Source organism: Onychostruthus taczanowskii, unplaced genomic scaffold (genome assembly GCF_017590055.1).
Source record: "Onychostruthus taczanowskii isolate IOZ18803 unplaced genomic scaffold, ASM1759005v1 scaffold132, whole genome shotgun sequence".
Taxonomy (NCBI): Eukaryota; Metazoa; Chordata; class Aves; order Passeriformes; family Passeridae; genus Onychostruthus; species Onychostruthus taczanowskii.
Genome location: NW_024498485.1, coordinates 1,122,742 through 1,143,893, shown reverse-complemented (window position 1 = coordinate 1,143,893; position 21,152 = coordinate 1,122,742). Strand labels below are relative to the sequence as shown.

Genomic DNA, 21,152 nt, shown 5'->3' with positions numbered 1-21,152 from the left:
AATAGCATGGAAGAACATTAAATAGAAATTGCCTTTGTATATAGTAAAGTCTTTAAAGCAGTAAGCCAAACCACATGCTGGAGTCTTAAGTAATTCCTCATGGCCCCAAATTGAACTGTGAGTATGTAAATTCTTGCTGTATAAATATTGTGCATGACCTGTGACCAGCTTTCCCTTTGCTTCCAGAAGAAGCAAACAGGCACAGTGTTTCTTGCCATCAGGTGTGGGATACTTACAATTTTATGACAGTCCTAACTTCCTGCATATAAGTGAGCATAAACTGCAGTGTTGGAAGTTAAAGGAAGAGTGAAATACTACAAAAATTACTTAAAGTGAATTGTCATTCACTGGCCTCAGTTGTGCTTTGTTCCAGCATAAAGCTGTTTCAGAGTCTTAACAGTTGATAAAATAAAGAAAAAAACAAACATGCAAATATTAAACCTTGAATTAGGTCATTGCAATCCAGACATTTTAAAACAGACATCTCAGCTAAAGGTGGTTTAGCAGTTTTTAGGAGGTGTGAAGCCTTGTCTGCACTGTGGTAAATATAATACTGTTCTTACTCACTGATTTGCTTGTTAACATTTCATTTAGTGTGACCAAATTCAAATGCAAGTAGGTTGCCTCTAAAAACACAGCTTGAAAACCTGATATAATACTGTTCTTACTCACTGATTTGCTTGTTAACATTTCATTTAGTGTGACCGAATTCAAATGCAAGTAGGTTGTCTCTAAAAACACTGCTTGAAAACCTGTTGAATTGAATTTGGGTAGTGTGGTTAACCAGCTTTAGCTGAAGCATAAAATTCAGTAGTGAAGTATTGAAGAGTTTCATATCTGTGGCAGAATGGCAGAAATTTTATTCTAAATTCAAAGAGGAAGAAACGAATGAATCTGTGTAATGGAAGTTGTCTGTCTCAATATTCCACGAGCATCAATAAATTTAGCAGTACTTGAGGACATAAAAGAGTCTTTAAAGGCTAATCAGCACCTCAGTCTCCTGGTTCAAAGCAGTTCCTTTAAAAAATTGTCATGTTTTTGTTTCATGAGGAAATGGCTGTATTTCCTCTGTGTCTTTTACTTTCTCTAAATGGTGGTTGATATTGCTTCTGGGTATAGGTTAATAATTGTTGCAAATGCTTGTCCTGCGTGGTGAGAAAATGGCAGAATAATGAAATTTTAGGGTTATTCTTTTTCACAATAGTAGCTGCAGAAATTTGAACTATAATGATAGTAATAGATTGTAGATATTTTTCAGTTATATTCACACCAGCTGAATTTATGAAAGCTAAAAGCAGGAGGAAGCATCTCAGACAGCTACACCAGTGTCTGAGTGATACACAGGTACTAACTAGAAACCTGCATCCTGCTCTTCCATTTCATTGGATTCTTAGTATTAAGCCTCCACAAAATTTACTGACAGCTTGAAATCTTGAGAACAATATTGTTTTCTTGGTTGCTGTGGGTATTTTTTATCTTTCTCTTAAAAAGCTGTTGTTTTTCTTGGAAATATTATAGCAGAGCTGCATATAAGAGCAGCAGCTGCAAAATAGAATATTACGAAAATGACTTGGGATGGAAAATGACACAGGAGCAGTCAAAGCTGTAATATTTTAACTCAGCTTTTATAGACACTGTAGCAATAAAAGATATTTAAAGAGTTAATGCTCAATCTTTTCCCCCATTTTAAGTCACTGCACGTCTGACATGCCATGCAGCTTTAAATATACATGTTTATAGATTTATGTATTTATTTGTACATGTGCACACACTCACCCCCTTGGTGCTGTCCCTGCCCCATCTTCTGCCTCCCGTGTGGGTGTCCAGGGATGGGAGGGCTGCACAGCCCTTGTCACACACCATCAAAGCAAGGGAGAGATTTAACCTCTTCAACAGCTCAAGTGGTATTTCACACTTGAGCGGGATAACCCATTATTTTTCACCGTGGTTCTCTGAAGAGCTTTTGCTGCCCACATCTCACAAGCGCCGTTAATTAAAGCTCAGAATTAGGGCCCATTCATGGAGGGAAGCAGCCACTCACAGTCAGGTAGATTAGGTTTTCCCTGGCATTACACACCCTGTGAGTTAGTAATTGTGAAATCATAGGTGTTGTGAGCTCCAAGCCGGAGAAGCAGCCCCAGCTCAGTCACACCAAAAGGGTGTTATCCCACAAGAGAACTTGGGTAGCTCTGCAGCCCTCTGTTCTAGACTGTGGTCGGCTAGATCACTCTAAAAATGCTTATACACGCTCCCCCAAAGGCTGCTAGAGCTGGAGACGCCTGATTTATCCATGTAGCCTTTGCCTCAGAGTGAGTCTTGTCTCCAGAAGGAAGACCTTTGAGCACAGACCTGAAAGATTTTTTTTATTAAAGTCTAAGTCACTTCTTTGCTTCCCATTTTCTTGGGGCCCTGGCCAGAGTACAAAGCATCAGGTCCTGACTCACCTTTCCCTGCCACTAATTCCCTCATACATAATTTTTCTTAATTTTTCCCCCTAAACCTGTCCTCATATCTTTAAATATTCATCTCTGATGCAGTGTGATGGCAAAAAATTGTGCTAGCACTTAACCTAGAGAAGCTTAAGCCAAAGATTGGAAGTTATATTTCACATTCATATTTACGTTGTCACAGCAACAGATTACTTTTCCCCAGATTCCTCTCCCCTTGTTTGTTTTTGGTAGGAGAATCTCACTCTGTGACATTGTGGCCTTTGCATGTTTTTGTCAGTATTGCTGCCTGTCTAGAAGGGTTTGGTGTTGTTTTGGATTTCTGTGTTGCTGCCTTCAGCCTGCCACCAGTGTCAGAGATCAGGAGCACTGCTTTATTCAGCTGTCTGAAAGCAAGATTGTAACTCGGTGTTACAGACCAATTTCCCCATTTTGTTAGAGAAAATGTCACCTCAAGTAAAGTGAAAAGTTGCACTGACAGTGTGTCCTCCTCTGGAGGTTTGTTGCTTTATTCTTGTTTATTCTTATTTATCTTCTTGTTGTCACCTCAGCATTTCTGTATGGGTTGCTTGCTAAATGTTTGCAGCATCTCTTCTGGTTTTGAAGAGCTCCACCTGGTGCATTGTGCTCTTTTCTGAGGTTGGGCCACGACCTTCCTCAGCCTGATGAATCTTCCTCACAAATTTACAGAATTTATGATTTTAGTTGATGTCAGCTCTCACTGCACTTGGTGTAGTTTCAATGATTTTTAGGTATGTGAAACTGAGAGCACTCATGGATTTATTTGCCTGTTTTATCTTTTCAGAGGGCATCTGCATCCAGTTATCTGAGCTGTTCAAATTTTTAATGTTGCTGTTGTCACTATTATTTTCTTCTTCCCCTGTTACACTTTCCATGCAGATTTCTGTAATACTCACAGTGAGACCAGATAACCAATTTTTGATTCTTTTGTTTTGCTAACCCACTGCTTGGCTTCTGTGACAGTTCTCTTTCAACCAGCACGAATACTGCCCTGCTAACATGACAAATGAGTTTCCAAGGGTATTCCTTCTCTTAATTCCATCAAATTAGACCCCAGATCTCTTCATCAGCCCTTCCTGGAAAGCCATCCTCTAACTCAGGAGCATCTGAGGTCCTTTGGTCAGCTCCTGTGCAAAGACTGGTATTATCCCACACTGCAGGTCACCCAGCAGCTCTGCTGGCAGGGTGGGCTAATTAACAGGGATCAGTCTTTGTCTGATCAGTGCTGTCCTGTAACCTCTTCCCTGTGTGCTGAGTCCCTGCTGTGGTGGTCTTGGTGGTCTCAGGCAGGGGGCAACTCCTGGTGGGCCATCAGTGGTGCTGGATCCATGCTGTGGATTTGCCTCCCAGCCACGCCCCAGGCTGGGATCCCCCCTGCACCTCACTCCCAGGGCACCAGGGCTGGCACAGCACCCTCCAGAACCCACGCCTGCTTTCAGGCAGGACCCACAGCTGCAGGAAGAGAGGAGCCAGCAGTGATTGTGCTGGTTGTCCCCTCCAGCTCTGCCCTCCGGGGATCCCTGACAGCTCAGAGGACACCCCACAGCCTCCCGGTCTGCTTGAACCCCCATGTGTGACACCCCAGCCTTCCTGCGAGGGGGTGCTGGGGTCTGCCCACCCCGGGGTGTGAGCAGGGTGTGCCACAGCCACATGGCAAAACCCTCCTCCTGCGTCAGGAGGGTTTTGTTGCCAGGTTGCCAGGCAGCACTTTACTATTTACCTCCACGCCTGACACGCGTCCCGATGTTGCTCCACGCCTTCTGCAGTGCCTCTGTGGAGCTGTGGCCGGAACATCTGGGCACAGCTGGTGGCAGAGCAGGGTCCTGGGGACAGAGCACCAGAGCAACGTGAGGTAAGGGGCAGATCCCACCTGACAAGGTGGTGCAGTGGTGACCACACCAGGCAAAGGGCTTGGAGCTCAGCAGCCTCTTAGCGTTGTCAGTCTGGCTGCAGACCCCCCTGGCTGAGGGGCTGGCAGAACAAGGACCCTGCTTCTTCCCTGGAGTGGCTCTTTTTGGGGAGAGAGTGGAAAATTGTGGGCCTTTGTTGTGGAACTTGAGCAGGAAGTGAGGGAAGTGAAGCAAGGCACTCCATGGTGGTCCCTGTGCTCTTCCCACCCGTCCTGCTTTTCCCTGGCTCCTCAGGGCTTTGTTCCCCTGAGTGTCCCCAGGAAGGATGGCTCGGTGTCCTCCACAGCCCCTGGTCAGCACTGAGCTGTTTTTTTATTTTCAAAGGGCTCCTTCTCCTCTGTTCTTCACCTCTTGGCTTCTGCTGGTCACTGCCCTCCAGCTGGGCAGGGCAGGAAGAAGCAGCTGGGGTTTTGGGAAGTTTTCACTCATCCCTGCAGGTTGTGGTGGTGCTGCTGTGCTGGGGAAAAAGATGGAGAAAAAGAATTTTTCAGTGCAATTTAAGGCAGTGGCTTGGTAGGAGTTTTCTGAGGGCTGGAGGGGAGAAGGGCTCAGATGAATGTTTTCATTATTAAACAGACAGGGACTATGGTGACTAATTCTAAGGTGTAGAACAGATACCTCCTTGTTAGTCATGCAGAAGGAATTCAGATTAATTTCTTGCTGAGGAAAGAAAAGGAGAGGAAAACTGTTGAAGAGCAAAATACCTGATGGTCATAGTGGAAATAGGTTAAAAGGTTATTAAAAACTTTATTTTTCTGCCATGATGTAGGAGGCGCTTTACATTCCTGTGTGTGTCTCCACCCATGCAAAAGCTCCCATCTATTAAGTAGTCAATCTGTAGGTATATGGAAGCAAGAATTATTTGTTTACTTTTCTGAAGTGTGACAACTAGAGATTCTCTATAATTTATATTTGGAACAATCAAACCTCTCACTGAGGTGTGTGAGACACCAGCTAAGCTGGTGGGGAGACCACACTGTTGTCATCATAGTGTGCATTTTAAATTCTGTACAGCTTTTCTCTTATTGCTGAGAAATCCTTGTGGTGCAAAAAGTTAAGGAAATTAAATTTTTTTCCATGTGGAAGTAAGAAGCTACCCTGGGGTCTAGAGTAGTAATGTGGTTTCTGTTCATTCAAACCTGTGTGTGTGTTTTCATACTTCAAGTAGCATGGTAAACAGAGGCAATGTAAAAAAAAAAATGGATGGAGAAGAGAAAAAGTAAAAAAAAAAAAATTGATAAATTGTGCAGTAAACTTAAATGTGATCTAAGAATGTGTTACTGTGACAGAGGTGGCAAATCACAGAATCATAGAATACAACTTTGGACATATGCAAAAATACAAAATACACCTTTAAGCAGAGGAGCATGAAGCAGGAATAGAGGAGTAGTATTGTATTACTTCTTTATAAAGTATTGATGAGACAGCTGGAATGTTCTGGGCTTTGAAGTTTGATACAGCCACAACAGCAACACACCAGGGTTGTTTTGGATTAACATCCCTGAAGCCAGGAGAAGAGACCATATCCTTTGTGGAGTTCCTAAAAGGTCAGATGATATATAGGGATGTGTGTTACTCACATATTAACTACTCCTTTTTGTCTTGACATATCTAAGTTTAATACTTTAGTATTCAAATTTTTTTTGCAATAAACCAGTAAATCCAAAGGCACAGTTTTTGTTTAAAAACTTAAAAAATTAGCATGGGTGAATCCTGCAAAATAAGGATATGTGCTTCAGTGTGAGAGCAGGGTTGCAGTTTGTCTTAGTACTTGATGGAAAATTTGCTGTCAGTGCATGTCAGAGGAGAAAATATAATGTCTAAAGAAGGTCTGTGGGCATCTGTCAAAGTTCTTCATGTATTGTAGAAATACAGGCTGGGCAAAAGATCTCAAATAATAACTCTAATTGTCAGAAATAATTTATTCTTAATTTTATCTGGATAACAAATGAATTCAGATTCTTTATGCTTGCTTAATACAAGTATTTATTACAAAAGTAAAGTTGTTTTGTTTTTTTTTTCTCTTAGAAGCAGTCTCCTTCTGTGGATGCATCAAAACCACAAACTATGAAGCCATCTGAAACTAGGGTAAGAATTTCAGGAGGAAATCATGCTTGCATGGCACATGTATGAAGCCATGGAATTTAGTTTTTAACACTTTGATACTGAGTAACTTTACCCATATTTCTCATCGTAGCTTAGTTTCCTCTGCAAAAGAAAAAAAAAATCTAAAAAAGTGCTATTCAAAGCAACCAGAGGTTTTTACAACGGCAATAAAAAGAAGATTAATTGCAATGTTAAATTTTAGCTCTTTTTGTGGCATGTGCTATAGCTCCCCCCAGTGCAAGTGCAGCATGATTTACCTGCTGATGATGTTTCACGTACTCAACAAATCCAGGATGAGCTTCAGCTTTCTCTGTACGTGCAGTTGCACCTTCTGGTTAATCTCCTGTGTTTCTGTGTCTGACAGCTCCCCTGCCTTTGCCCTTCACGCGTGTTCTGTCTTGTTTTATGACTGGGCCTTCCTCAGTGTCAGGGCTGTGTCATCACTGCTGTCCTTGCCTTGTTAGGAGAGACTCACCGTCCTCACCTTGCCTGACAGGAGTTACCTGTGCTGTTTAAACAAATGATTAATGGCTCTCCCCCCAGCTCTTCCATTTCCCACAGCCACAGCAGCAAAACCAACAAAAGCTGGATGCCAGAGCAGGCCAGCAGGGACTTGTGTGGTGGTAAAGGCTCGGGCTGCCTGCACCTTGTGTGAATGCCAGAAAAGGGGTGCATGGGGGGGTCCCTGCAGGTGCTCTGGGGCAGGCAGAGCCAGCCCTGCAGGTAAAAGGCACTGCTGGAGGCCCTGCCAGGCACATTTTGGGCACCTACAGCGTGTTGGCACAGTCAGAGCTGAGGTCTGGTTGCCTTCACAGTGGTGATTTTTTTTTTTTTTCCATTTATCAAATGGGAGGTTTCTTTGTGGCTATCTTTCACTCTTGTCTCTGCTCATTCTGGCCTGCACCCCCATCTCTGCATTTGAAGTTAGCCATTACGTTCCACTCAGCCTTTTGAAACCCTTTTCCTCCATGCACACGTACATCTAAGAGCTGAATGGCAATTAAACAAGTTTTCCATTTGTGCACACCATCGTCGTTACTCACAGCTGAAGGCATCTGCCAGCATCTGGTTTCTCCTCCCTGTTGTGTTTGTGGGCAAACTCATTTGTGTCATGTTCATTAGTGCTGTGGCTCCCCATATGGTCTAACCCAGACAGCTATGGTCTTTTCCCTACTTGAAATTTAAAACAACTCTCAGAAGAATGTGGTAAATGAGCCAAAAATAGAGTAGCAGAGGCATGCTTCAGCACTGTAAGATTGGTAAACACAAATCCCTTTGAAACAGTGGCCTGCATTTGCATGTGTAACATAATTAATGTTTTCTTTTAATGTCTGTTGCGTTATTAATGTCTTCCTCCTGCTGGATTAAACAAGTTATTTGCATTTTTGACAGTAGACTTCTTTGAAAAGAAGTAAGGTTGCTGAGTCACTTCAATTTCTAGTCCTGAATTTCTTGCAAGTTAACAAATCTTTCCCAATTGCCTGCTGCAACCACATCTCATTTGTCCTTCCTGAAGTCTCTCTAGTGTGCCACTGCTCTTAAACATGCTCTGGACCCCTCCTCAACCTTCAGTTCTCTGTGTGTGTATCCTTTGCCTCCAGTGAGCCCTCAGAGCTGTGCCTCTCCGAGAAAGCCCTGAGTTCACTGTGGCAGAGGAAGGAATGTGGAATTTCTTGTTCTGTGGGCAAAGCCTGGGGTTAGGTGGACAATTTGGAGGACCAGGGTTTTGAGCCTGTGGAATTGGCAGGGCTGGAGCAAACAGGGTGCTGCCACCACCGCTGTCACAAGCACGTCCCCTTCAGCCGCCTTCCCTTTGTGCAGCTGCTCTGTGAGCCAGGGAACCAGAGAAAAAGTGTTGTTTTTTTTTCATTTCCAGACCATTTCAGCCAGTTTGAAGTGCATCCTGTTGGATCCTGGCACAGTGCAGGTGGGAGTAGGCAGCTGAAGGGGAAGTGGAACATCTTTTTCTCCACAGAAATTCAGTGCACACCATCAGCTGATGCCATGGCTTCTGTCTGTGGCTGCTCACAGCTGACTCTGTTTAAAGGATGGCTAAATAATTCCTCTGAATGGATAGTCTCATACAAAAATTCTTGGTTTGATTACCTGGGTGTTTTTTTGATTTTTTTTAAAAATTAGATTTGAACCTTATAATTGCTAAAAGTGTATCTAAATAGATGTGTCTCTGTGTGTGAGCAGGTGTTTATAATAATGTGTTTTATTGTGGCCTCAGCTTTTGTGTGCAAGACTTGACTCAAACCCTTGCCCATATGGGTCTGTTTATTCTTCAGCATCACCAAACATCAATTTATAGTATGGGTAATTCTGCATATTTTAAACATGATAGAAAAGGATAGTGAATGATGCACACCTCACACAGAAGGTGCATAAAGTATTCAGTAAAATAATATTTACAGTATAAAAAAGAAGACTTGCAGTTGTTCACAACTGGTTTGGCAAGTTGAGAATTTTTATTCAATGTTCTGTACAGGTATTGTTGGGCGTGGGCAGAAGTGCAAGTACATGTATTTTATGGTCCTGCAAAAATAAGGTGTGTTTAGTTTTCTTCTGAAAGGCAGATAAGAAAAACCTGAATTTGTACTCTGACAGGGTACTTAGAATCCTGAGCAAGCAGTAGCCCCAGGGCCAAACTCTGTATTTTTTGTACTTCATCTCTGCACTTATTTTTCATTTTTGCATCTTGCTGCTGAAGGACACCTCATGTCTGATTGACTGTTTGCTATAGATGACCTTAATTTATTTTATAAACTAGGAAAATCTTGGATTATCCTTTCATTACAGGATTATTTCGTGTACAGGTACAAACATGGATGTTGTGCCTGAGTTAGCAGTAGTCATGTAAAAAGGACCCACAAGTGGGAGTATATAAAGCATGACTGAACCTGAGAGTTGCTGTGCTTTAATCAGGTTTTAGGCATCAAGACAAAACACAAAGCAGGGAATCTGGGGAGAAGGTGGGAATCTGTGACCTTAAGTGAAATATTTATTTTTAATATCTTTTTCTCACTTTGAGAATTTTTGCTTCTCCCTCTCCATCAGTCTCTCCCCATTTGTGTGTGGAGGTGTGTCCCTGAAAGCTTCAAGACCTTTGCCAGGATTATGCCCAGGCATCTGCATTTAATGTGTGCTCAGGTTTTCCCAGCCAAGTGTCTGCAGTTCAGTGTGGGGGTATGAATACTTGAGTAACAAAATGTAAACAAACTGAGCAAATTTCTCTGTGTGGTCAGCCAGAAAACGGAAGCTGGGTGATTCTAAGTGGTAATGAATGTTTGGCAGATGAAAGGCTCTTTCTGGGTTGCTCATAGTGCAGCTAGAACCAGCAAGAAGAAATAGGAAGAAAAATATGGTGAGGAGGATGGGTTTGTTTCTTCTTAACAATTCTACAATTTTTCATTTTCAGTTCTTACTACTGTAATTTATTGCTTTCTGTACTTTGACTGGATGAATCACAGGAATTGATTCTATGGCATGGCTGCAGAAGGTTCTCAGGTGTAAACCCTGGAAGTGCAGTCATGTAATATTATCCTAGCCAGGTTGTCCAGCTCTGTGGTAAAATAAGAACATTAGGAGGTTACAGAGGAAAGAAAAAATACAAAATTTATGCTGTGTAGTATAAGGATATTAACTGAACATGTCCCATCCTGTGTATGTGCCACTGAATCTAAGGAGTTAATGTCTTTTCCATCAGGACTATGTGTATTTTTATAATTACTTACTTTGCAATTATAATTATTTTATTGATGAATTAGTGGAAATAGAATCCATTTAATCCAAATAATATTTGACGCTGTTTCAGAAATTGCTAGTGGCAATTTGTGTTTGGTATCTAACTGGTTACTGTATTTTACCATCTTTCCCTGTCAGTCCCCCATGTGAGGAATGAGTGTGTTTATGTGTGGATGTTTGCACATATTTGAGTGCTCTTAAATCACTGGTAGCCTGTGTTAGGATGTTATGAGCTGTAAGATTAGTGTGTAGTAGTTAGACAGCATGTGTGCTGGCAAGTGTGAACCTGTCTGATACTCTCCTTTACATAATCTGATCCTCTGCAAATAACCATGCATATTAATTGCTGCATAAATGTTGTTTATATTTCAGTCTACACCGACAACCAAAGCAGGAACTGAAAAAAACACCCAGTCAGACAAGGTAAATCCCTGCCTTTCACCTTTGCAGAGCTGCTGCACTTTGGTCTTTTACTAACTTTGAAAAAAGAGGCTGAACTCTTGGCTACTTCTGTGTCACATGAAACTGGTGTGTGACCAGTGACATATCTGGGCATAAACTTCAGAACAGCCCAAGAAGTGTCCTCTTAACCATCTTCAGATCTGTTTTGTGCTTGTTTGGACTAGCATGGATCATGTTCTGTAGCACTGAGTGATAGAAATGGTAAATTATCTCAATATTTTATTTTATGGCAGCCAACAGACTCTCAAAATAAACAGCTGTCTGAAGAGAAGCAAAAGGAACCCAGTGATGTAAGTAATATAATTTCTACCTCTCTCTCTCTCTTTGAATTTTGTAATGAGGGTTTCTTCTGATATTTTACTTTACTTTTTATAAGGGTTTCTTCTGGTACTTTACTTCTGTCTTTCACTTAAAAAAATAGTTTGAAGAAACAAAAAGCCAGCCCTCCATATCTAGTGATAATAGTTTATCTCTACACAGGGAAACAACCAAACCACACCTACTGTGACAACAGCTTCTAAACCAAATAACACAGGAAAAGTAACTACAACTCAGGCTGGCCAGCCTCCACCAGCAACATCCACAGAGACACCAAAGGTACCGTAGAAACACAACCAGTTTTTATTACTCCAGCTAACTTTTATTATTTTATTGAGGGAGTGTTAGGAATCCATATAAACATGGATTGTTTAGCTGAGTACTGTCAAGTGAGACTTTTGGGCCCCCAAAAAATCACAGTATAGTTAAGCTCTTGGCCAAGCAAATAACAGTAAGAACATCACAGTTTTAGGCCTGTTTCTGTGTGTTTGGGGCTCTTCTGTTTTTCTCTCAGTTTTTTTGCTAAGTTCCTTGTAGCTTCACAGCTGTCACTGGTTCTTTGCCAGGCTCTTCCCTTGCCCCTCACTGCAGTGTTGGCTCCAAGTGTAGCAGGTCAGCCCTGAATGCAAGGCTCTGAAAAAAACTAAAGTGTGGAAGGCCAGGGAAAAATAGCTGGGGAGGGGTCATTTCCACAGGGTAAATGGAGAAAAAATGTGAAAGAAAAGCATGTGGTGGCATCAGAATGTGGATGTTTTGGTCTGCTGGTGTGCATGTGCCTGTTGGCAAGGCCGGGGTATCACGAAGGGCTCCTGCAGCTCTGCTACAGCACAGTTTTTGGCAGTAAATGGCAGTGTCAGTAATGCAGAAATCTGCCTTTTGTGTGGTGGTGGTGCCCCTCCACCTCGCTGCCTGCAGCAGTTTTTACCCCACCTGCTTGAGCACCTTTTGCTGCTGGAGTTTAATGGAGCATTGAGAGCTACCAGAAGTAAATGACAGCTTTCCAAAGAGACTTGGAAGGGGCCTCAAAGTCTTTCTTGCCCTGCATATTTCTTTCACTGGCAGAATAAAAGAAGGAGGTAGAGTGCTTAAAATAAAAGATTCTTTCCCACAGCAGAATCTCACTGGAAACAGAGCTTTTATGGTGGTAGCTCACTCTGCCCAAACATCTGGGCGCTGTGCATTTGCACCAGGCAATTGCTGAGTCCAAAACCCTGTGCACAGCCTCAGCATCGGATGTTTTACTTTGTTTTGTCTCTCTTTTAACATTGCAATAAACTATCCCTTACTTTTTCTCTTTTTCTTCTCCAGCAAAAGTCCACGGAGATGTCCACTGTGACGGGTGCAGCTGCTGGAACAGGCACAGCTGGTGCAAGTGTGGCTGCTGCTGCTGACAAATCAAGTACTGAGGTTAGTAAACACAGCCTCAGACAAGGGGTTCCTTTGTAATAATGTCTCTGAGAGGGCTTCTCTCTCTGAAATACTTTGGTTTCAGGAAAAAAAAAAGAATGGGTAACTGCTGAAGTACTGATACATCCTCAATGTATGGATGATGGTGGAGGGCCATCTGCAGGAAGAGGTGGAAAACAACTGGTGTGTCATTTTTGTTTTGTTAAATAGGACTTCTTCAGAAGCTAGCTTAAAATTACACAAGCTGAAAATCAGTTACTCCCTATCTTTGGTTATATTTGAATATATATGGCACTGATACACAAATACAAAATACCTTGTTAATGACACTGTAGAATTGAGTTTAGAACCATTCTCACTGAAAAAATTGTCAAGTACATATCCTGCTGAAATAAAGCTTTTAGGTTGGTTTCTAGGAGTATTCTAGAGATTTACCAGATGTTTCAGGTTTTGGTTTTTTTTTTTCCCCTGTCTACACTTTTGTAACCTCTGTAATGGTTTGCTTATTTTTTTAGCCTGGCATGGATGAGTCAGCACTTGATAGCCTGATAGATACCCTTGGTGGACCTGAGGAAGATGTGCCCACTACTCCTGTTTACACTGGCCCGGAAATTACGGTATTTTACACTTCACATTCTTATTTCTCAGAAGATTCATCCCAAAATTACATCTGTAGTTGTTCATTACTGCGTGGCTCCAGGACTTGTACCTGTGATCTGTGAAGAGTTAAAACTGAGTGTGCACAGTTACATTTTAATGTTGGTTTTGTTAGTATAGAAATTACAGTTTTGGGAATTTGTTGAAGAATGCATAACTTTCTGAGTCTGAGTGGGAGAATCGTGTAAAAATTATTAGATTACAAGCTTAGTGGCTTGGTAAAACATGACAAAAATTTTGGAATACGTAAATATTTAAAAAGCAATCTAGGTTCAGCAATACATCCTATGGTCTGAGACAGTGAAATGGCTTAAATTAGGAATCTGGGAATGTTCTGCTGGATGATGAGCACTGAGGAAGCAAGTGCATGGCAGTAGGTACTGAAAGACAATTTAGAGTATCCTAGTCAATATTTGCATTTTTTTTTCGGTGGTATCACTGTAGGTGGCTCTATCAGAAACTTATTTCAGTAAAGAACAGTACACAAACACTAATGTGTGCATAATTTTCACAGGAAGATATATATTCAAGATACTTGGAAGAACTGGGCAAACGGGAAGGTAGTCTCCCTCCAGAGTACGTTAAACTGTTGAAGGTGAGTGAGTTAAAAATAAGTACATTCTTCATGTGTGTTTTCTGTAGTACTGGATATTTCTGCTTTCCATTTACTACAAAATTCATTCTCACTTTAGAGCAAAGGATATGGCAAAGATGTGGTCCCACCAAAACCGAATGTGCAAGATGAAGTAAGACTTTTTTTTAATATACTGGAAGGTGAAAGTAACCCAGGTGAAAATAACCCAGTTATCATTGAATTCCTAGGAAAATGTAAATGTTGCATGTTCTCCAAATGTTCCAGGCAATAGGAGGGGGATGTGGGCTTCCAAATTACCTAGCTACTGATAAAACTGAATAGAGTTTGGCACAGATGTTTTTAATAAAGCTGTAGGAATTTTCACGATGCTGAAGCTGAAATGAGTCAAATAAATGCTTACAGAAATATTTGGCATAAAAATAACAAAGGGGAGAAATACTGCACAAGCAGGAGTCTCTCTGTAATGCCTTCAGCAAAGACTATTTGTATTTCTACACTTAGCCAGAGATTTCTGTCAGCCAACATACTTTTGCTGGTTGCACCTTTATTTTTTTTTTTTTGTTGTGTCAGGAACTTGTGCCAGTGAGGTCACTGTATGAGTAATTGTGGGACACACTCAGGCTGTAAACTGAGCTGGACCCATGATGATATTTGAAGTTTCTCATGATCATAACTTGGTTTGCAATTCCTTGCTCAGAAGCCAATGACAGATGATGAGCTTGCAGACGCCCTGTCATCTGACTTCACCTGCAGTGCTGCTTCTGCTCAGGAGAAGACAAGTCTTACAGAGGTACTGACACTTTCCTTTCCACTGCATGCATTTATTGTGTGGAAAAAATTGACACTGTTATCATAATGTTTAATTTTAAAGTAGGTAAAAATTCCTGCTTCTTTTCTATATTTGCAAATTTGCCTGTAATTTAATCTTGCTCGCAGAAACCAAATAAAGAAGGAGAAACTGTGCAAGCACAAGCAGCAAGTTCAGTCAAGACCTCAGTTCCTCCTAAGGAGAAGAAAACAAAATCAAAAGAGGTACACATAATCCTTCTTTCACTGGTTACCTTGTAATTAAAATTTACTGGCATATGCTGCTCGTATGTGTTTTTTTATTCCCATAATATTCTTATCATTCTAATTTTCAATTGTAAATCCTCTTTATTATAGAAAATATAGGAATAACAAGAAATGCCATTGCCCAGATTCCATTGTGCCTTAAAGATCTTTCTTTAGTGTATCAGATGATTTTCCTTCTGGATTCTGAGGAATAACTGTGGTTCTCCTCACTAGAGGAAGCAGAGTAGAAATATTTGTAGGAAAATTTTCTTAGCTCTATGATCTGTGTTCAAAACCTGGATATGATGTAATTTTCTCATGTTTTATGAACTTTCTGTTTTTTCCCTCTGAAGAGCAAGTGTGACCTTAGACTTTTTCAGTTTGCCAAGTCAAAGCATATGAGAATTGTGTGAGATTACATTGTGACACTGTGTTTTTTGGGGTTTTTTTTTACTTCCTTTTTTTTAATATTCTCTCCTTAAGAAAAGCCTCATGTCTGACTAAAACTGTGCTAATTTTGTCACATAAATTGGTGTTAAGTAAATTGGGTAAAGCCGAACCAATTTGACTTTACACCAAATGACCAATCTGGTGCTGGCAGTTTTCTTCATATACAATACAATACTTGAGGTAAAAACCCGTGCCACTTTAAAGAAATTACAAAGTGGTTTGCACATTTTCTTAAAATACAGGAAATGAAAGATGATGCAATGGATGCTCTTCTGGATACTCTTGGAGGACCTGAACCTGAACCTGAAGAAGATCCTACCCCTGTTGTAGAGGTGTCAGAGGTAACACCTCACTCCTTTCTTACCCTGGCTTCCAGACTCTTGCTCTGAATCCTGAGTTTTCTTTGTTAGACACTGGACAAATCTGTAAAGTAACAAGAAAGTGACTTTGATATCAAAGGCCTAAGGAATGTGTGAGTCCTCAGTGATTAAGAAAATGAAAAAATATTCAGAATCCCAAGTGGCTACAGTTAGAATAGAACATAATAAAATGGTCTGGAAAAATTATGAGCATGTCATTTGTTTGCTTATACAAAGCAAACATACATATATAAATACATAAATTCACAAGTAGATACAGCTCTGTTTTAGTGTTTTCTGCCCCAGCACTCTACACAATTTATAGCAAGCTTTCCTTTTGCACATTTGCTGTTTGATTTTTGATTTCCAGTGCGTGTGCTCCTTTTTCCATCAAACTCCATTGTCTTTCTAATTTGAGTCTTGCCTTCACTGTGTTTTGAGAGTTTTGTTTTTCCCCCAACAGATAGAATTTAAATAGTTACCCTATGTTTGCATATTAAGCTTTAACTTTTTGGTTTAGTTTTGCAAACTCTGTCTATAACAATAGTTAGAGCAAGTTTTTTCCTGTCTTCACTTATAGTTCAGACAAGCAAACAACAGGGAAATAGTAAAAAATCTTCTGTTGCTGTGCTAAATTTTGACTAAAAAAGAGCTTCTTGTATTGCAGATTCAGTCAGTCTGGGCCTTCAGGTAACTTAGCAGATGCATTTCTTTATTAAGGAGGCCCAGAGAATTAAAAACTTCATTTTGGTGCCAGTGATGGAAAAAGGTACACAGTTATGGGTTCTGTAATCAGAGTGCTGAAGTGCAAGAAAACCTGACAATTTTGTACACATACACAAAAATTATAAAAGTGCCTGCCAAAGAGAGCTCTGAATAGTGTCTAGAGTTTTTTGGATTTAGGTTTTTAGGATTTAAAATAATTTAGCCTTATTCACATATGGTGTTGAATTTTAAACCATTATGATTTTACCATAGACATTTGACAGGAATAAATTGAGGGATTTTAGTATCTTGCTACACAGAATAATTTCTTCTGATGCCAGTCTTTTTGTATACAGTAGGCAGAAGAATCCTGATAGTGGAGTTGTGTACCTGGAGCTTTTATTTTAATTTCTTTAAGTGGTTTTGGTTTTTTAATGTTGTTTCTTTTCAAGGCTAAAGCCAAAGAGAAGAAGGAACAAAAGGCTGGAGAACATGATGATACAATACCTCCAGAGTACAGGTTAACACCAGAGTTGGTAAGTTTTTTATATCTTCATTGCTTTGTAGGCAGGGCACTGTTCCTGACACTTTCTTTCATTACAGAGAGGGAAAGAACCTGGGGGAAACAAACTAAACTAGCATTTAATCAATGGCTTTCTCCTTGGTGATTCCTGTACGTCTTATTCCTCCTCTTCCTTTGTTGGTATCACTGTTTTTTCCAGGCACTCTGGGCAAAGGGCTCATCTCATCTGAGTAATCTCAAATGGCAAAGTCACCCATTCCTTCTCCAAGAGTGACGTTTTGTGTTTCTGACATTAAATCTCAGCCTTGTAAAAATCCATCCTTTTGCAGAAGTGCTCTTTTGTAATGTAACCTTGAAGCACTGATGTAAAATAGTGGGAAACTATATGGAATAGGGAAAATTGGAAAATTGCCTCTTTTTTTTTTTTTAATTTTTTTTTTTTTTTGTTTATTATCACCCAAAGTGATGGAGATTGATTCAAAGTTAATAAAACAACAGCAAAGCACTTTTTGGTCTCTTGTGCTGACATCCCACTTGCTTTTTTGGTCTACATATCTGGCCATGTAAAAAATTCCCCATTTAGGGGAATTCCTGTAACTGATTAATTCTTGAGTATGTAATTTACTTTACCTTATTTTGCTGGTGATTACAGAGTATGGCACTTCCTGTAACAACAGAAAAATGTCAATAATACTTAATTTCTTTCTAGGATAAAGATGGAAAACCAATACTGCTGAAGCCTGAAGAAAAACCAAAGGTTAGAAAACTGACAATATTGTAGGAGTGTGGCTAGATATCCTGTTTTCTCCCTCTCTGTCATCACTTCTCTCTGTACCATGATGTAAGTCTCTTGGTCTGCTTGTGTGTTTTACTTCCTTGCACAAAACCTGCTGGTCAGAAGCATCAGGTGGAAGTTGGTTTTATTGAAATTCACTTGTCTGTGAATGAAGAGCTCATATAAGGAAAAGATTTAGAGACTTCAAGACAGGAGAGATTTACAAAAATTACTGCTGACTCAAAAAAAGGCTGTGTGGGGAGCTAGTATAAAGTATTCTGTAGAGGTCTGTTGGAGTTGTTAAGGACAGAGAGAGGTGAAGAAGGAAAATCTTTTATTTTCCTGACAGTTTACTCTTGCTAATGATCAAATATAAAGGAATTTGCCTGGAAAGAAGGAAAAAAAAGCTGCTGTGGACATTTTCCTAATCACAAAGAACAATCTGGACTTTACAAAGAATATCCATTGTGGCCTAGAAAGTGCAAGAGCGGATTAAAATACTGAAAGAGACAGTTGCAAATACTAATTTTAAAGGCAGAGGAAGAAAGCAAAGGAACTGAAGAAACTGAGGGCTCCACTTTGGAAATACTTTGAGCTGAGGAGTGCAGCCAAAATTTGGAAAAGCATAGGAAATCTCTGCTCTTCTGAAAGGAGTGTGAAGGTCAGGACCAGTTCAAGTGCCTACTGGGCAGAAATCTGAAGTTCAGGGTTAAAGTGTGGAGAGAGGGACTGCAAAGTGCTGGGAAACAAAAGACTTTTGGTCTCTCAAAATTGTTATTTCAGGTCTCAGACATGTGATTGTCGTGAGTGGTGGATGTTTGAGAGCTGGACAGAAGGGAACTCCTGCCAGGCCTGTCAGGAGGAGGAAAAGGGAACAGCTCTGCTCTAGGGGAACTAGGCCCTCCTGCCAGGGAATCACCACTGATATTGAGATCAGTGGACCCAAAATCAGCAACATGGAAAAAGCAGTGTTAATAGCTGGGAACCATCAGCCACCTGCTGTTCTTCCATGATTTCTGGTGAAGGCAAAGCCCTTCCTTCAGGAGTTCAGCCAGTGTTTGTCCTTTTTTGGGCCTCCACTCTGTGTAGCCTTAAGCAGTGGCATTACTCTTAGCAAATAAAATTTACTACCTTTTCTTATTTAGTGTCTGAAGGAGGATTTCAGGCATTATGAGAAGTGGGGCCTTACCTGTTGAGACACTTGATAAAGAATTAGGGAAAGAGAACGAGGGAGGGATTTCTCTGTCAGAAATGTCATTTTATGCATTATGAGTCTGTCCCTAAGCTGTTGAGTTCCATGCAGCAGGTGAATGGCCATCATGCTGGCAAAGATTTAAACATTTAGCTTTGAACAGCAATTTGGAGGATCCCGGGAACTTCAGGTGTATGGATGTAGGGATATATGGATTGCAGAGGCCTAGGTTCACATAGCACCAGTAGATTGTAATATATCACAAACAGCAGGAAACTAAAACTGAAATTTTTTTCACCAAAACACACACAGTGAAAACCACTGAGTATGAGCAGTCAGTGGACAGGCTAAGGGAACTTTCAGGGAACTCTAGTTCTGCTAGTAAATATTAGCATTTTCTTTCTAATTAAAAGGTTGTATTTTCCTTTTCAGTAGCCCTGTCTTGAACATTATACATCTGGTTCTCTATATTATGTTTTATGTTATATGTACAGTTCTCTGCATTATACTGACTTGTGATAACAAAGAAACTTATTCTGAAGTGTGTTTTTTCTTGATTTTATGCACTGCAAAATTAATTCTGTTTTGTTGCACATAATTTTCAAAGGTTATTTCAGTGTAAACAACAGATGTTTTCCTGCTTTATGAATAGCTGAAATACAATTCTTGAAAAAGTAAGCTAAAAAGAGGCAGTGAGTCACCTGTGTCACATGTTGGTTGTTTTGTTGTTTGGTTTTTTTTGCAGCCTATGAGTGAATCTGATCTTGTTGATGAATTTTCAAAGGACTTTGCCTGCCCTGCACAGCCTGCAGTACAACCCAAAGCACCAAAGCCCAGCAACACATCCAAAGTAAGTCTTTCTGGCTCACTGGAAAAGCTGACACTGACAGTTTTGCTAAGACTGGGTAGTGCTAGTGTTCTTTCAAAAAAAAACCAATTTTCTTCTCTTCCTGTTTTACCCTTCCCATTGCCTTTAGTGGAACATGCAGTATTGGCACTCAGCTCTTCACTGAGCATCTTCATCCTTTAAATTTAGACTTTTCTTTCTCGTTTAGTACTATATTTAGGAAAAAAAATAAGCCATTTAACAGGCACATTTTATGTTTTGTAAGCATATGCACTAAAACACAGTGTAAATTGTTCTGTTTCAGAAGCAATCAGGTTCTGTGTCTGCAAAAGCCACTGAGGATAAGGTGGTCTCCCGTGCCACAGCTTGCACTGTGCAGTCTGCAGCTCCTGTACCTTCAGTAAGTAGTGGAGCCCCTTCAGCTGGAGCTGAAACAAAACTCAGTGTTTCATTTATGGGATGGTAAAGCATGTTGTCAGGATGCTCATTTCAGTATTGCATGTTCTTCCTCCACAGTGGTAGCCCACAAAGGCTGAGGGGTTCACAAAAAAAAAAAAAAAAAAAAAAAAAAAAAAAAAACCACCAAACCAACAGCAACAACAAAACAAAACAAAACAAAAAAAAAAAAAAAAAACCCAAAAAAAAAAACCCAACCCCAAGTCAAGAGGAAGCCAAACTGATATTCTGTGGTGTCCTGTGCTCTTCCTGCCCTAAAGGGGATGCTGTTTGTGAGCCACATAGGGACTGCAGGAGAAGACAAAACCAGGTTTCTTCAAATTAAAAATTGTTTTTTTCCTGTATCAACACCCATGCAGGTCGGTCCTGTGTCAGATGAAGCACTGGAAGCCTTGTCCAGTAGCCTAGGAAAGAGGGAGCCTGATCCAGATGAGAAAAAACCTGCTGTGGACAAAGTTAAGGTAGAGAAAAAAATCAGACCTCAAAAAATAGACTGTTGATGTAACTACCTCCAGCATTACTCCACTTCCTCAGGTCACAAACAAAGTAGACATTACATTTTCACTTTTTTTACATACAAACTGAAAGCAGTTCTGTTCTGCTTAGGAAGTACTAGTAGGATTTCAACACAAGGAGTACACTTTCCTAATAATTCTGACTATTGCAGTGCAGTAGTTCCCTCAGTGTCTGAAAACTGTGTTTTGTTATGTCCTGCTGAACTGAAGCAGAATTAAGATGCACATCAGGGGTGGCACACAGTATGGTCCTTTTTCTGAAGGAACCAACTTTATAATGAGGGGTTTAAATTAGGAATTATGCACAAAACTTTTGGAATTTCTATATTTAAGTAGGGAGCCGTAAGAAAGACTGAAATCCTGTCCAAAGGAATGCTGTTCAAGTCTGAATGCCCTCATGTGCCACCCTAAACCAGATGGAATTGGCTGGAGTCAGAAACAGCCCTTCTAGTGGCTGGAATTCTGTCAAGCAGAAGTTCCCAAAGTTGGCTTTAGTCTTCTCTTAGTTGGCAATTTCCCAGCATAACTCATACGAGGATAATTTTTGAAGTGGGCCACTGATTTCTCACTTCATCCTTCCTCTGCATGCAGCCCAGACAGCTGTTGA

General features: G+C 40.5%; 1 protein-coding gene across 9 annotated transcripts in view; it reads left to right on the top strand.

Moving 5' to 3' along the window:
• The window catches only part of CAST (calpastatin), a 51,328-nt gene that overhangs the window by 21,465 nt on the left and 8,711 nt on the right, over positions 1-21,152 (top strand). For 7 of the 9 annotated variants that reach the window (XM_041396916.1, XM_041396911.1, XM_041396913.1 and 4 more), the window contains 16 exons: positions 6,407-6,466; positions 10,604-10,654; positions 10,927-10,983; positions 11,174-11,290; positions 12,320-12,418; positions 12,934-13,035; positions 13,590-13,670; positions 13,768-13,821; positions 14,368-14,460; positions 14,607-14,702; positions 15,416-15,514; positions 16,690-16,773; positions 17,470-17,517; positions 19,473-19,577; positions 19,879-19,974; positions 20,390-20,491. In XM_041396916.1, the coding sequence (XP_041252850.1) occupies positions 6,407-6,466; positions 10,604-10,654; positions 10,927-10,983; positions 11,174-11,290; positions 12,320-12,418; positions 12,934-13,035; positions 13,590-13,670; positions 13,768-13,821; positions 14,368-14,460; positions 14,607-14,702; positions 15,416-15,514; positions 16,690-16,773; positions 17,470-17,517; positions 19,473-19,577; positions 19,879-19,974; positions 20,390-20,491 (1,344 nt within the window). The remainder of the gene's footprint in view (positions 1-6,406; positions 6,467-10,603; positions 10,655-10,926; positions 10,984-11,173; positions 11,291-12,319; positions 12,419-12,933; positions 13,036-13,589; positions 13,671-13,767; positions 13,822-14,367; positions 14,461-14,606; positions 14,703-15,415; positions 15,515-16,689; positions 16,774-17,469; positions 17,518-19,472; positions 19,578-19,878; positions 19,975-20,389; positions 20,492-21,152) is intronic. The other 2 variants (XM_041396912.1, XM_041396917.1) reach the window with 2 other exon arrangements.